At 35.6% G+C, this 16,635-nt stretch overlaps 1 protein-coding gene across 2 annotated transcripts in view; it reads right to left on the bottom strand.

Moving 5' to 3' along the window:
• Positions 1-11: 11 nt before the first annotated feature.
• POLR3G (RNA polymerase III subunit G) overlaps positions 12-16,635 on the bottom strand; it is a 36,292-nt gene continuing 19,668 nt past the window's right edge. Inside the window, exons 5-8 of one of the 2 annotated variants that reach the window (XM_054688123.1) lie at positions 16,532-16,582; positions 9,940-10,022; positions 4,711-4,860; positions 12-2,600 (exon numbers count right to left, since the gene is read on the bottom strand). In XM_054688123.1, the coding sequence (XP_054544098.1) occupies positions 2,514-2,600; positions 4,711-4,860; positions 9,940-10,022; positions 16,532-16,582 (371 nt within the window). In that variant the 3' untranslated portion in view covers positions 12-2,513. The remainder of the gene's footprint in view (positions 2,601-4,710; positions 4,861-9,939; positions 10,023-16,531; positions 16,583-16,635) is intronic. The other variant, XM_054688124.1, reaches the window with a different exon arrangement.

Here is a 16,635-nt window from a genome sequence, read left to right as displayed (position 1 = left end):
AATAAGCATTATAGCAATAAAACACTTTTGCTTGTTATGTAGCAATTTTAAAGACACTTTATCAACAATTATTTTATAAGTTTAATAGACTATTTCTGCATTAAAATTTACCTTCCTATGGAATGACTTTACAGTCTCTTAAGATTTTAAGTCAGAAAAACAAGATTCATTGCGTTACTAGTAACCTGCAACCTGCAAATACTTCTTTTCTGTTCTCACACTCAGTCTACTTTAAACTTGTGAAAAGATGTTCCAAAGGGGAAGAGACAATGCACTTAAGGGAAATGGCTAGGGCTTCCCAAAGCAAATTCTTGCTCCAAGTGACTGTGTTACCACCGGTAAGACCAAAAAGTGAAGACAAATTGAAAGCCAGGAAAAGTATCTTTGGTATATTTGCCTGATTCAAGCAATTATTTACAAACTTATAAGATAGTAAGAAAAAACTATTGAGATTTCTATAAATTAAATGTATTTGGCTAAGGTACTAATAGGTGAGAGAATAAAATACCTATGTTAATTATCAATCCTAAATAACTTTGCCCATTACAAATGAAAATTATATGAGGTTTCTACTGTTAAGTGCAGTAGATCGCTGCTTTAAAGTTGACTTATTTTATTCATGTATTCCATTTAGAATTCTTACAATTTTTGATAAGCTCCTATAAACAAAAAATACACATGATTAAAATAGCACTGAATATGGTCATCATACCTCTTTGAATTATTAAAATTGAAAGATCTATTTCCTGAGAAAGCCACATTGCAAGATGGCACGACAATATAAATTGCTACCAATTTTCTCCACCAGAATACAAGATGAGAGGATCTGATTATAAAATATTTTGTGGGGAAAACATGTTTATTTTTCAAAACTATGTTTTCAATCACTTTGCAAGCTATCATTTTCTAGAGGGTGAAAATGAAATTTAAATGATGAAGTGATAATTTCTATAAGGTTAGCGAATGGATACTACATGGTAAATTCAGGTTGGTATTTGAGCAATTTTTATAGGAAATTGTGTACAAGTGGAGAAACTAAGGCACAGAAAACTTACCCAAGCTCAATTTCAAGGTTGAATTTAATAGTAAAGTAGAAATAGAACCTAGGGTTCTGATTGTCAGACTTGAGTGTAATGGATTGCATCTTCCCAAAAGAATAAAGCATTTCTTTTGGTGGGAAATATTAATAAATCACTTTTAAAATACATAAGAACTTTTCTGAAGACCTTTGGTATTTGTGAGCCTTTGGAGGATGAGGCTTTTAGTTATTTTCCCTCCAAAATATTAAAAGGCAGGCAAGCTAGCTTTTAATTGAAACAAAAAGTTAATTTTAAAAAGACCTGTGTTTCAGGGGCCTCCCTGGTAGCGCAAGGGGTTAAGACATAACCTGTGAAGCTATCTGCAGCCACTGCAGCTTGAGTTCGATCCCTGGCCAGGGAGCCACCCAAATGGTGCAGCAGACCTCTCCTGTCTTGCCCACTGCTCCCCTCAGCAGTACACTTCAGTCAATCTGCCTTTTCTGTTCCCCACTGTCTCTGGTGAATCCTTTCACCCCCCCATACCTCTGGCCTGTACCCCAGTTCCTGTATGCATAAATAAATAAATCTTTAAAAAAAAAACCAAAACCTGTGTTTCTTTCAACATTATTACACAAATCATTTGGTTAGTTATGAGCCCTGTATGTAAAAGAGGCCATCACACCTTACAGATGACACATACATGCACTTGGCAATGAGATTTCTCTGATTGGACTATAACACTTTAGTAAAGGACAAAAATAAGATGTTTCAGCGCAATTTTTCATAAAGCTCTCAAACTTACAGTGGGATGATTAACTTACATATGGTATTAAGTTTATCCCAAATTCAAGTATTTTTTATATTCATCCAGATGAAAAGTCTGCATGAACTGAGGTGTGAGTTGTGCAATGTTTATATAGCTCAGATTGGCATTTGTCCCTGTGTATGTGTTCTGATCACAAAACTACTAATCTCATAAATATGCATTTGTAAGAATGCTAGGTTATGTAGTTACAATGTAGTAGTCTAGAACAAACCATAAAAAGTAAAATAAAATTCAAGTTTCTTTGTTTTTAAAGTGCTCCTTGTGCAGTATTAAATCAACTTCCACATTACAGAAATCCATCTTGATGACCAATAATAGATTTATAAATGATCTGCAGTTTAACAAGAATAATTTGCTCAAGTATGAATATATAAGTTAAATGATACAAAAACTCTTCAGGAACATTCTAATTCAAATAATAGGAAATATCCACTTGAATATATATGAGGGATGACAGAGAGGTTGTAAAGGAATGTCAAAGTGTCAAGAGATTACTTGGTAAAGTAACTGATAATGTAAACTCAAAAAGTGGTTCTGAATGTTGGCCCAACAAAACAGGAACAAAAATAAAATACTTACTCATTTTTGTAAGAAATAAAATAGAAAACAAATCTGTCCAAACGTTCAGAAGATGTATCATAGAAATACTATTTTGAGAATTTTCATAGCTAATAGGTTGCTTCATCCATGTTGTCATCACTGTCTGCACCAAAATCATCTCCATCTTCAAAGTATGAATTTATGTAGTCATTTTCCTAAGTGAAATTACATATTCCTCAGTAAAATGAATGAATGGTAACATTACTATTAAAGAATATAATGCAGGCTGTCCCTTTAAGTGTATAAATACCAAATTTGGGTAATAAGAATATATACCAGTTTTAAAAGAAAATCTCCGCTTTCTCATCTACCTAAAAAAAAATACACATTAACTTACACCCACCTGTGCTGCTTTCTCCCTCACGAGCCCCACCTCCTACCTATTCCCAGATAACAACTAGCTAAATGAACATAAATGGCTAGCCTTAGTGGGATGATACATGCTTTAGCTAGCTAAATCACTAAACACTCCAAAATGCAGACACTCAAGAGATAAAACCAATTTACATTAACAATATATTAGACTACCCCAGAACCGATGAGAACCGATTTTTTTTTTTTTTAAGGTTGATAAAAGGTTTATTTACAAGGGAAGGGGAAATGGGAAATGAATAACTCAGGGAGAAAAAGAGGAAAATAAGTTTGTAAATGCGTCCTACCCGTTCCGCTGACCTGTAATCCCAATGATCCCCAGATCAGGCAAAAAACCTAGCATGCCTTGTGGCCAAGCCACGACCACCCCCCCAACCCCTCACCCCCCCCACCCCCCCCGCCGCCACATTGCCAGTTAAATACCCAAACCAAGAACCTAGTTGCTTAACTCGGCCCTCAGGTCCCTGCAACCTTCCCTTTGGTGATCATGGGGTTTGTAGTTCCCAGTGTGGTGGGGGTGGAGTCCACAAAGCCTGTATGGACATCCTTTCCCCCTAACACCACAACCACTACCAAATCTACCAATGGCATCACCATTGTTTCTCACCTGGACTTCTGTCAACCTATTTCTAACTGGTGTAGTCCAATTCACTTTTATTCCTCTTTCTTCTTCAGCAGTCTTTTCCACAGGAGGATTCTTTGGTGGCAAATCTAACCTATAAATAACTTGCCTAAAACTCTGTAGTAATTTTTCTTGCCATTTATGTGAAGTCTGAAATTCTTACCATGAGAACCGATGTTTTTAGTAACAATGTATAACTGAGCATAGTCAGAGGACTTTTATATGTATTTTTAGATATATATTTATTTATATGTATTTTATATATATATATATGTGTATGTGTATATACAAGCCTTAATATATGTTAGGTGAAATGATTGAATTGTGATGTTGTTAGAGAAGCCTTATAGTACATGCTAAAATATTTACATGAAAAAAGGCAATACCTGGGATTTCCTTTATAAAGACAGATGGGAGTTGGAAATGGGGAGACAGGAATGTATTGAAATCTGCCATGACAAAAAATTAATCTTGGTATCTCTCCTGTCTATAGCAGAAAGGATGATAGTGTAAGAATCAGAACTATTTCTGAAAGAATGTCTCCTGGATATCAGCTTATTTAGTATCTATGTGGTAGAATGTTACATATAAATTTATACAAATAATACAAGGAAGATAAACTTGTATTATTCAGATTGTGGTGTGAGAAGCTGGAATGGATTGAAGACAAAGTTCAATAGAATGAGAAATTCTCAGCCTAGGGTTATTGTGTGAGGTAGCTACAAAGTCCTAAAAAGGTACAGCTAACAAAGTTACCCTGCTCAAAAAAACCTTGATTGATCCCAGTTTATCATGATATGCACCATGTTTCTAAAAGACTGAAAATCCAAAATAGAGTCTTGACTCAATCAGACACCTGAAGTTGGAGTATATGTTTTCTCATGGTCTCCATATGCACTTTGGGATTTGAAATTGATATTGCAGAGATTGCCCCTCAGACCTACATGATGCCTTACTAACTTTAATTGCTGACTTAAACTTTTATGTAGATAAATTATAATTAAGTCAATGTGATCAATTTCCTTAACTTGTGGATTTCCACTTACCAAGTTGTCTGTCAAATTACCTTTATCTCATATATTCATTTTGGCATCATTATAATTTTAGTGTTCTAATAATTCTTGATACTAAAAAAATGTCAGGGATATTAATATACCCATGGTTCCCAACAACTTTTGTTTATTTGATTTTAATTATATACTGTATATCTGGTTTCTTATTAGCTTGTGCTTACACTTACAACCTTTAACCCTGTCCAAATATACCATTACCTCTTCTTGCTCTTCTTCATCATAGTCCTCTTGATCTGCAGCATCTTCCTCCTCTTCCTCCTCATCACCTTCTTTACTTTTCTCTTTATTTCCTTCTTTCTCTTCATTTTCCTCATCTGATTTTTCACCATCACCGCTCTTTTCCAATTCCTGGCATAAATGACTTTCATTAAGTTATATGTAAGCCAGAAGACTTTGATCTTCTGCTCACCCTCAAGAGAACACAGTCACCTTATTGTATTCCTCCCCATCACCACTCTAGACCACTACCTAGAAAAGTAGGTGAGTCATGGAAGGAGGAAGTCACTCTTCCGTCAATACACTAATATTTTCCTAGAATTTATTATTTCATAATATAATTGGGTGTCAGGAAATGCTGATTTATCAGCTCTAATGCACAATGTTTTATTTTTATGATTTCCATCCTACCTCCTTCTAAAATATTGAGTTGATGAAGTTAATGGAGAAGAAATTTCAGAATGTTAGTTTGCTTTCCTTCTAATGCAAAATGAAAAAAGATAATATAATAGTAACATTTTAAAATGTCTGTTTTAGTTTGTAAGTGGAGTCATTTAAAACAATATCAAGTCATCTCAGGGTGAATTATTCTATTTGCAGATTATTCATATCCTCATTCCTGTTCTCTTTCATTATTTAGTTTCCATTTCCAGAAATGTTTGCTTCTTAATACATCTGGCAGGTTAAGAAATTAGTTTAAAACTCAAATGACAGCTAACATTAATTAGCACTTGCTGGAACTCTAAGAGTGGAAGCAAAGGCAAGATGCAGAGGTAGAGAAGTTTTCGTTGCCTTTTATTCACCCTCTTAAAATCACTATGCTACTGTCTCAAAATACACAAATTTAACTTGAAAATTATATCTTTATGTTTCTATTATGACCATCAACAGTTTTTCCATTAGGCAAAAGGTGACCTGGTTTCATTATTGTAACTACCCATTCTCTAAACTCTTCTATTCTTATTTTGCACACGTTTTCTAGAAGGTAGGTACAAAAATCATCTTACATATTAATACTTATAATTAAGACATAAGATCACTTTAGCTAAGATGTTATTATTCTTCAACACTAATCAGAAGACTACTTCATAAAACTGAAAATATTCCATCTTATTATGAGACATTTGCTTTGTAGATTACATATAAATAGAAAATATGTTTTGCATTTGGAGTGAGTATAACTAGCTATTCCTGTATTGGTCCTTGAATATTTTTAAAAATCCTTTAATTACATTCATATCTGAATTTAAGGAAATCAAAGGCAATAGAAAAATTATATCAGCTAGCCTCAATCTCTAAACAGAATTCAAACTCTCATTCCTGTCTGCTCACTCCATTCAAGAAAAATAATTAAGACTAACATAACAGGCATAAGGTGATTTGCCTTCATGCTGGTATCTGAAAAGTTATGCTATTAGCTATTATTTCCTAATTAGTAATAGAATTAAACTGCTTATGTAAAAACATATTTAAATATAAAATAAATTCTGTGCTATGTAGAGATTAAGAAACTTCATTTCCATTATTGTCATTTCAAATATATTTAAATAATAACCTCAACTATATTTCTACCACAGAGACCCAACTGAAACACACAAAATACTTAAACAGGTTAACAACAGCAGATTTATGCAATAAAAAAAAATGATTGCAGGGTTATACACAATGTTTTATTATTTCATTCTTTTTGTATTAATCTAGTTTTTTTTTCTTTTTTTTTTTAAAGATTTATTTATTTATACAAGCACTGGGTACAGTCAGAAGCGCGGGAGGGTGAGAGAATTCACCAGAGCCAGAGCGGAGAGCAGAGCAGGCAGAAGGACCTAAGTACACTGCTGAGGGGAGCAGCGGGCGGCAGGAGAGGTCTGAGCGCCATGTGGGACCCTCCTCCAGTGGCCGGGGAGCAGCAGGGGATCGAACCAGCCTGGGGAAGCTTCGGGCAGCTTCTCAACCCAGCACTCAACCGCTGCGCCACCGGGGAGGCCCATACCTTTTGTATTTAATATTTTATTTTATATAATTCTTACATCTTTTTTCATCTTTGCACAATGTATGCATTTTCATTTTGGTTATATTCCCCATACAATTGCACCCCACCCCCCTTATTTTGACTCTAGTCCTTCCTTTCCCTGCCCCTCTCTCCCCTCTTACCAGTGTGTCTCTGGTTTATAGTTGCTTGTTGATTTTGATTTTTACTTTGTATTGATTAGTCTTTTTCCTGGTCTCTTACTTAGGTTTTCTAAATTCCTGCTATGAGTGAGACCATCCGGTATTTTTCTTTTTCTTTCTGACTTATTTCGCTGAGCATGACTCCTTCTAGCTCCATCCATGTTGCTGCAAACTGCATGTGTTTATCATTTTTGATTGCTGAGTCATATTCCATTATGTATATGTATCACATCTTCTTGATCCAGTCATCTATTTTTGGGCATTTGGGTTGTTTCCATAGCTTAGCTATTGTAAATAGTGCTGCTATAAACATAGGTGTGCAGGTGCTCTTTGGAATTACTGTTTCTGTGTCATTTGGGTAAATACCTAGGAGTGGAATTGCTGGATCATATGGAAGCTCTGTGTTTAGTAGGTCAAGAAATATTATGAGATTTAATTACTTACCCTTACTACTTTACCTATTTGTTTTAAGAATTATGGGACTATATAATTTGAAAATCGTTAATTTGGAGCCGGGAACTATTCTTCTAACATAAATCCTATGCTGCCACCACAGAGTTCCCTCTATGTCATGAAAAATAAGTTCAAATACTAGTTTGCTGCTGTCTGATTATTCACACATTAATCATATGGTACAACCATATGTCACTCCCTCTCCAGCCACAGAAATTTTATTATAATAAAACCTGCAACTGCTTTTGCTAAAGAAATGAACAATAACAAAATCATCTGATTTATAATTTTGCTTTATAAAAACTGCCAACTGATTGGGATTTCTAGATTTGAAACAAGAAAAATGTAAATATTATAAACATAGGGGTGCAGGTGCTCTTTGGAATTGATGTTTCTGTGTCCTTTGGGTAAATACCTAGGAGTGGAATTGCTGGATCATACGGAAGGTCTATGTTTAGTAGGTCAAGAAATCTCCACACACCTCTCCATAGTGGTTGGACCAGTTTGCACTCCCACCAACAGTGCAGGAGAGTTTACAATAGCTAAGCTTTGGAAACAACCCAAATGCCCAAAAATAGATGACTGGATCAAGAAGATGTGGTACATATACACCATGGAATATTACTCAGCATTCAAAAAAGATAAACACATGCAATTTGCAGCAACATGGATGGAGCTGGAAGGGATCATGCTCAGCGAAATAAGCCAGAAAGAGAAAGAAAAATACCGGATGGTCTCACTCATAACAGGAATCTAGAAAACTTAAATCAAGGACCAGAAAAAAGAATAACTATAAGAAAGAAAAAATCAAAATCAACAAACAACTATGAACCAGAGACACTTTATGGGGGTTGGGGGTGGGGAAAGGAGGGCTTGGGGTCAAAATAAGGGGGTTGTAATTGTATGGGGAATATAAAAATAAAATTTAAATAAAAAATAAAATAAAATAATATCAAAAAAAGAAAAATGTAAATATTAAAATTTTTAAATGTGTATACTGAAAGGGGGATTTGAATGCACAGGAAGAAGGAAACACACTTTGTGTGGTGAGAAACCACATCCAGAGAGCCCAATCAGTCTTTCTTATAGCAAATATTATCTTACCAACTTCTTTCCAGGAAGCTTTTGTCAGATCTGTGTTTAATCAATGCAAGTTGGCTAGTCCTGCAACCCATCCATCATTCCACTAAAGTTAAACCTGACAGTTATCGCTATTCCTTGAACAATCCTCCTGGTGTTATCTTCAAATATGTTAACTACAGCTCAAATACTGAACAAGAACTAAAATGACAAAATATGAATTTCTGCTATGAAGCAGCTGTGTTAATTTTGGTCAAGCTAGGTAAGTTTTAAAGACTTAATCCCCTCACCTGTAAGTAAAGAATACTACTACTCATCTGTCTTTGTTGCTATGAAATTTTTCAGATATAATGTATGTAAATAGCTCATCAAAGAGCCTGGCACATAATTAGTTCTCAGTCGGTGCAAGGTGCTATCACTATTGTCATGCTCATCATCATCATCACCAGTGCAATGGAATATAGGCATTAATAGTGGGAAAAACTGGTATAACTTCCATGGAGAGTGAGTTGCCAGTATTTAATATTGGAAATATTTATTGGCAATATTTATTCATATTATATAATGCATGACCCAACAAATTCACTTCTGGAAATCATTTCACATCTACCATGAGAAATGACATAATTAACACGATTCACTACAGCATTATTTATAATAGCAACATTTACATGAAATAAATGTCCATTGATTTAAAAGAATTATGGATTATAGTGTAACCAGGAAAAAAAGAAGAATGATTAACATGGAACCATCTCCAGAATATTTTGTTAAGAGAGAAAATGAAAATGCTAAAGAGAGTAATATACTAACTTCTGTCACTAAAAAGAAAAAAATCTATATTTAGTATACATAAAATATGACTCAAATTAAGAAACTGATAAGCTCAAAGTGAACAGGAGGGGAAATGGAAGGCTAGAGATAAGATTGGGAGAGGAAATTTTAAGCATTATTCAGTTTTGAATTTTACACATTTTTTTTTTTTTGGTAATGGTGCTGCTGCTATAGTGGTATTGTACATGATTCCCACATATTTTTATTTCTGAAATACTAAAAAGATAAATATATAAAAATTAGTTCCATAAGATACAATTTTACCTCAATATAGTCTTCTACTCTTAATACAAGACACAGGAAAAAAGCAATTAAAAAGTACCTTATCACCAACAGGAGAAAAGTAAGAGGATTTGAAAAGAAATACATTTTGGTATGTAACACTTTCAAGTTTATTTCTCCAGCAAAATTGCTATGCAGGGGAAAAGTAGGGATATAGTGGAAAAGGAGCAGGTGACAGAAGATGAGGCGAGTTGACAGGGAAGTGGCAAAAAAGACAGGCCAAGCCCCATATTTCCTAGCAGACAATACTGAAACCTTTCTAGTTACCCTGGGTGCTGGGCTGTTATTACAACCCATAGGTTATTATAAAGTGAGTGAAAGGAAAAGTCTGAAGAAGGCAAAAGGAGGTACATTTTTCCAGTTTATTCTTAAAAATAAGAAGAAAAACCTTACCTCAATTTTTTTCAATACATCTGCAGTATTAGAGAGTGAAGCGCCTCTGCCTGTATCTTTTGCCTTTTTGGATTTGGGGCCTGCTAAGTAAAACCACAGTTAAAAAATTTTTCCATAACAGCAACTGTATATTTGCCTTTAAAAAAAAAAAATTTTTAAGATTTATTCATTTATGCATAGAAGAGCTGGGGTATAGGCCAGATGTGCGGGAGGGTGAGAGGACTCACCAGGGACAGAGTGGGGAACAGAATGGGCAGTTTGACTGAAGTACACTGCTGAGGCAGCAGCGGGCAAGACAGGGAAGTCTGCTGCGCCATGTGGGTTTCTCCCTGGCTGGCCGGGGATTGAACTTGTTCTGCAGAGGCTGCGGATTGCTTCATAGTGTGGTGCTTAACCCCTTCCACCACCAGGAAGGCCCTATATTTGCCTTTTTATATGCTGTCTAGCATATTGGTATGTCAAACAGGCAGTCACATAATTTGCAGACTGAGTTAATTTTCTTATAGAATAAACAAAATAAATTAGCACACCTCATCAATTTTCCATGATTAGGAGTAAATGATAATCACTTAATAGGATATTTTCCAAGACTGCAACTAGATTTCTTTTTGCCAATACTGAAAATTTGTACTGGTAATTAATGTCATTACAGCCAAAACTGCTAAAGCATTACCTCAGAGCTAGTAAAAAATGCTCTCACAAATCTATTATTTGCACCACCTTTTCCTGTTCACTGATCACTATATTTTAACCAGGGCAATTTTAGCAGGTTTGGAAAATAAAAAACAAGTGAATAAATATACGCACTTGACAATGGTTAAAAAGATGAGAAAGAGGGTATATTCAGTGTAACATAGCACTATCTGTGAAATGAAGATTAAGTGGTTAAATGAAACATATCCTCCACCGTATACATCTGAAAACTCAAAGCATAATAATGGGATGTTTTAATACAAAACTTTTATGTCATACCAAAAACACTGCATTCTGAGGTCATTCTGAAACTATAGGGAATAGAGAATTATTTCATATGTAGATCTTGCCAGTTAGCAAACATTATGACGTGCTACAAAATTGTCCCATTATGATCAGAAAGTACAGATCTTCCCTAAAATCAAACTAAATACCTAGAAATTACTTGTAAACAAAGAAATATATGATTCAGAAAGATTTAATTTTATAAAGATTAACATTCAGGAGCTTCCCCGGTGGCGCAGTGGGTTGAGTGCCAGGCTGTGAAGCTGTCTGCAGCCTCTCTGCTGTGCGGGTTCCACTCCGGCTGGCCAGGGAGAAACCCACCTGGCGCAGCAGATCTCTCCTGCCTCGCCCACTGCTCCCCTCAGCAGTGATTTTCACTCAGTCTGCCAGTTCTGCTCCCCGCTCTGTCTCTGGCGAATTCTCTTACCCTCCCACACCTCTGGCCTGTACCCCCGTTCTTATATAAATAAAAAAAACTTAAAAAAAAAAGTTTAACATTCAATCTACAGAAGACATTTTTATATTGTGGAAGAGGACCCAAAACTGAGGAATTATAATTTACTGTGTTATATCAAATTGCCCCAGAGAGAGGGACTGAACTCAGAACTCCCAACATATATTTAACTAATATTTTGCTCAAGCAAAAGTTACAGTTAGAGCAAATGATGGGTAAGTTTCCTGATGCCCTTGGAGGACAAAAGATTGTTTAATGTGAACTATAGCACATAAAATAGAGTATCATGTGTGAATAACCACTCAATAAATATTGAAAACATTAGCTAAGAATGTAATCCACTCACATGCTGAAATCTTTTTCTCTAAGGATCTTTTATCTAATTATTTAAAATTCATAGCATATAAGTCTGTCATATACATATTATAGAACATGATCAGGTAAATAAACTTATTAACAATTGCTAACCTCTTAGCCAAGAAAGTCAGTTATGTATACTCAAGTCCATTCAGTGTATTTTGCTCTCTATCATTCTGGTTTGTAAAATGCCTCATTGCTATATGTATAATTAAGGTAGAATTATCAAACTACCAAATTTTGTTGAAAGACTGTTTAACACAAAAACAATAACAAAAATTTCCCCCCCATTTTCAGTTAAATACATGCAAATATTTGAACTTTCTAGTTTCTTTCAACACCTTCCAGTAGCAGTTCTCCAAGAAACAATTTTTTTCAGTGAGTGGCTGTTTTGGCACTGCTTTCATATAAATCATTGAAAGTCATTTTAACAAAAGGGAGAGTATAAGCTTATTAAGAACACAACACAAAAATTATACAACATGCAATAAAAAATATTAGAGCACAATGGAATAAGAAAGTTTGTGGCTTTGGTTTTTTAACAAATGGAAATCATGACACACTGTACATTTTCACAAATGATTAATGTATATGTGAAGTTCCAGGAAAGAGCAGGCAATGGGACTATTTAAAAACATTAATTCTTTTAAACCAGATACATGCAAAAAAAATAATCCACACAGACCAAAAAACCTTCACAAAAATTAACTCAAATGCACCACAGACCAAAATGTAAAATCCAAAACAATAAAATTAAAACTAAATCAAGATGACATTGAGTTTGTTGAGGAGTATGAAGATGCAACTCCCAAAGGCATAATCCATTAAAGAATGAATTGATAAGTTGAACTTCAGTAAAATGAAAAACTTCTGCTATGTGAAAGACTATGTCAAGAATGAAAAGACAATGATAGATTGGGAGAAAACATTTGCAAAACATTTATCTGATGAAGAATGGTGTGAAATAATAGAAAAAAAAATATTGGTATCAGCTCCTGGTTCCTGGCACAGAAATTTTTAAATCCTTGTAATTTCCTAAGTGATCGAAGTACTAGGAGCATCTTTCGTAATATTTGCACTTTGAACCTGGTATCTGACACAGTTTATAAATCCCTTGGAATGTACAGGATAAGAATGTCTTTTGTTCTAAAAAGACACCTCTTGTGGGCTCCTAGCTAGTTTCAGATGGGGCTGTTGACCAGGTAAATAGAGCCATGGTTAGCAACCTAAAACTTGCAGCCCTTCTCCCATCTCCCAGTAAAGTGGAGAGTGGCTGGAGATTGAGTTAATGTTTGCTCATGCCTGTGTGATGTATCCTCTATACAAATCCCAATACTACAAGGTTCAGTGTTTCTGGATTGGTGAGCAAATTCACATATGGGAAGGAGGTACAACCCAACACCACAAGACAGAAGATCCTGTGCTGGAGACCCTTCCAGACCAAAGTGTATTTCTTCATCTGACTATTCATCTGTATATTTGAGCCTATGCTTTATCATACAAAAAACCTGATAAGGGCCTCCCCGGTGGTGCAGCGGTTGAGCGCTGGGTTGCGAAGCTGCCCGCGGCCTCTGCGGCGCCAGTTCGATCCCCGGCTGCTCCCCGGCCACCAGAGGAGGGTCCCACATGGCACGCAGACCTCTCCTGCCGCCTGCTGCTCCCCTCAGCAGTGTGCTTCAGTCCTTTTGCCTGCTCTGCTCCCTGCTCTGGCTCTGGTGAATTCTCTCACCCTCCCGCGCTTCTGACTGTACCCAGTGCATGTATAAACAAAACAAACAAATAAATAAATAAAAAACATGCCTCTATTAAAAAAAAAAAAAAAAACCTGATAAATGTAAATAAGTATTTCCTTGAGCTTTGTGACCAAAACAAATCCAAGAAGGAGGGTTATGGGAGCCCCCAATTTGTGGCCATGTCAGACAGATGTTGGGAATAACCTATGAGGAGCAGTCTGAGGAAGTAAATACATAACCTATAAGGTCTGTGCCATGAACTGAATTGTAGGATACCCAGCTAGTATTGCAGAGAATTGCTTGATGTGGACAAAAAAATGCCACACTTCTGCAGTCAGAGGTGTTGTAAGAGTAGTAGCAGCATGAGAGAAAAAGGAGAAATACATAAAGAAGTGTGCTTTTCCTATAGCCTGTTACCCCAAACATACAAATATATACAGAGAACTCTTAAAAGCTCAACAGAATAAAAATCTATTAAAAATGGGCCAAAGACCTTAACAGCTTGTCAAATAAGATATACAAATGGTCAGTAAGCATAGGAAGAGATGTTCTACATCCTATGTCATTAGGGAAATGCAAATTAAAATGAAATATCACCATACATCTATTTAGAATGGTCAAAATCCACAACACTGAAATCAGGAAATGCTGGTAAGGATGTGGAGGAACAACAGGAAAACTCTCATTCCTCACTAGTGAGAATGCAAAATGGTATAGGAACTTTAGAAGACAGTTTGATGGGTTCTTATAAAACAAAACATACTAAACACACAATCAAGCCATAATGTTCCGTGGTATTTACTCAAAGGCATTAAAATTTATACCACACAAAAACAGATGCTTATAGCAGCTTTATTCATAAATGCCAAAACTTAGAAGCAACCAAGATCTGCTTCAGTGGGCAATTGGATAAACTATGGATAATGTAATATCCAGGAAATGTAATATTATTCAGGGTTAAAAAGGAATGAGTGACCAAACCATGAAAAATCATGGAGGACACTTAAGTGCATATTGCTAAGTGAAGAAAACTAATCTCAAAGGGCTCATATTGTATAATACCAACTACATAACATCCTGGAAAAGGAAAAACAGAGGCAGTAACAATAATTAGTGGTTGTCAGGGCTAGAAGAAAAGGATGAACAGGCAGAGAATGGAGGATTTTAGGTCCGTGAAACTAATTTGAGTACTACTACCGTGGTGAACATATGTCATTATACATTTGTCAAAACCCATATAGTATATAACACTAAGAGTGAACCCCAAGTAAACCATGGACTTTGAGTAACAATGTGTTAATGTAGGTTCACTGACTGTAACAAAGATACCAATTTGTTGTGGAAAGCTGACAGTGGGATAGACTATGCATATGTGGGGACATAGAGTATATATGGGAAATCCCTGTGTTTCTTTTCAATTTCGCTGTGAATGTAAAACTACTCTGAAAAATAAGCTGGGGGGGGGGTGGGTGGGTTCCCTGATGGTGCAGAGGTTAAAAACACAGCATTATCAAGCTATTGCCAGCCCCTGCAGCATGAGTTGGATCCCTGGCCATGAGGCTAGCCCACATGGCCCAGCAGACCTTTCCTGTCTTGCCCACTGCTCCCCTCAGCAGTGTAGATCCTCCTGTTCTGCTCCCCTCTCTGTTGCTGGTGAATCCTCTCACCCTGTCACTTCTAGTCTACACCCTAGTTCTTATATGCATAAATAAACAAATCTTTAAGAAAACAAAACAAAAACAGGGCCTGAAAAAAATAAGAGGAGGGGTAAGGAGGGAATGTCTTCTCTTTTCTCAGTTTCTAAGTTCATTATTCTTATGTGGCTACTTCACCTTTTTCTCTTCATTATTTACAGCAAAATTCTCCAGAGACTCATCTATGCTAGCTGTCTTCATGTCCTAAGCCCTCATTTACTGTATAACCCATTTTCACTCTGGATTCTACCTCCAGGAGCTTTTAAAAAGCTCTCACTGATGTCAACGATGATCTACATGTCAAAAATTGGTTCTTATTTTCTACTCATCTTACTTATCCTCTAGCAGAATTGTTTAATCACCTTTAATATCACTGAGCACCTTCTGAAATCCCTGCAATTCTGTATTCTCTTGCTTCTGTCACTCCACTTTCTTCTGTCACTCCACTTTCCTCCATTGCCTTTCTTTGCTGATTTAATTTCCTCCATCAGTTCATTCAATTTTGGTCTTCCCCTAAACTCCAGCTTAGGTCATCATTTCTTCTAATTCTCTAATTTCATCCTGAATAATCTCATACTCTCACACAGTTTCAATTATAATGTCTATGCTGATCACCATCATCTCTATGTGGAGGTCTATCCTGAAAATATGTTCCCAACAACATTCACCTTTTTATTTGTATAAATACCACCTCTGGATTGAATTCATGATTGTCCCTCACAAACCTGGTCTTTCTCCAACAGTCCTTCCCCAGTCTCATTTTGGTAAATTGCTACTCATCCTTCAATCGGAAGTCCAATTTCCATTTCTCAAAGAACCCTTCCCTGACCTCATCGGACTGTGTTTTTGTTTGATGTTTTGATTCCATTTGACAATAAACTCCATGAGGGAAACATTAATCCTACATTGCTTACTGCTTCCTCTTAACAGTGTCTGGCAATAGTAGATGCTCAATTTACTCAGTGGGACTACCTGAGAATAACAAGGAAACATTTACTTTGATATTTTATGCAGAACATAAAGTTCTACTATATAAGTTCCAAATTTTAAAATGTTTTAGTTAAAAAACAAATATAGCCAATAACCACTAAAAAAAAAAAATCAAATATGCTGGTGAAAATAGCTACATAATAAAAAAATATTTTCTAGCAGGGCAAAATTCCATCAGGAAAGAAAGGAAAAGCAGACAAATAAGCAAAACAAAATAAAAAATCAACAACAAGAAACGTTAGCAAAATTATCAAAATGCTAAATATTTTAAGAAAAATAATTCAGAACACTAAGAACAACTTCAGGTTGGCAATTCCATAGTAAGCAGAATCTAAGTACTAATCTTTCCTGACCAGGATTATTATTACTATATAAGATAATGTTACCTTTTTTGCACTTTTTTCTTGGCATCATCTCTCTCGGAAGTCTTCTCCAATCTGTAAAGCAGATAAATATAAAAATTATAGCTTTCTTTAATTATCAGTGACAC

Source organism: Talpa occidentalis, unplaced genomic scaffold (assembly GCF_014898055.3).
Source record: "Talpa occidentalis isolate TD23 unplaced genomic scaffold, MPIMG_talOcc4v2.1 talOcc4.6, whole genome shotgun sequence".
NCBI classification, from domain to species: Eukaryota; Metazoa; Chordata; class Mammalia; order Eulipotyphla; family Talpidae; genus Talpa; species Talpa occidentalis.
Note: the sequence above shows the minus strand (reverse complement) of the source record. Positions and strands in the feature narration are given on the sequence as shown.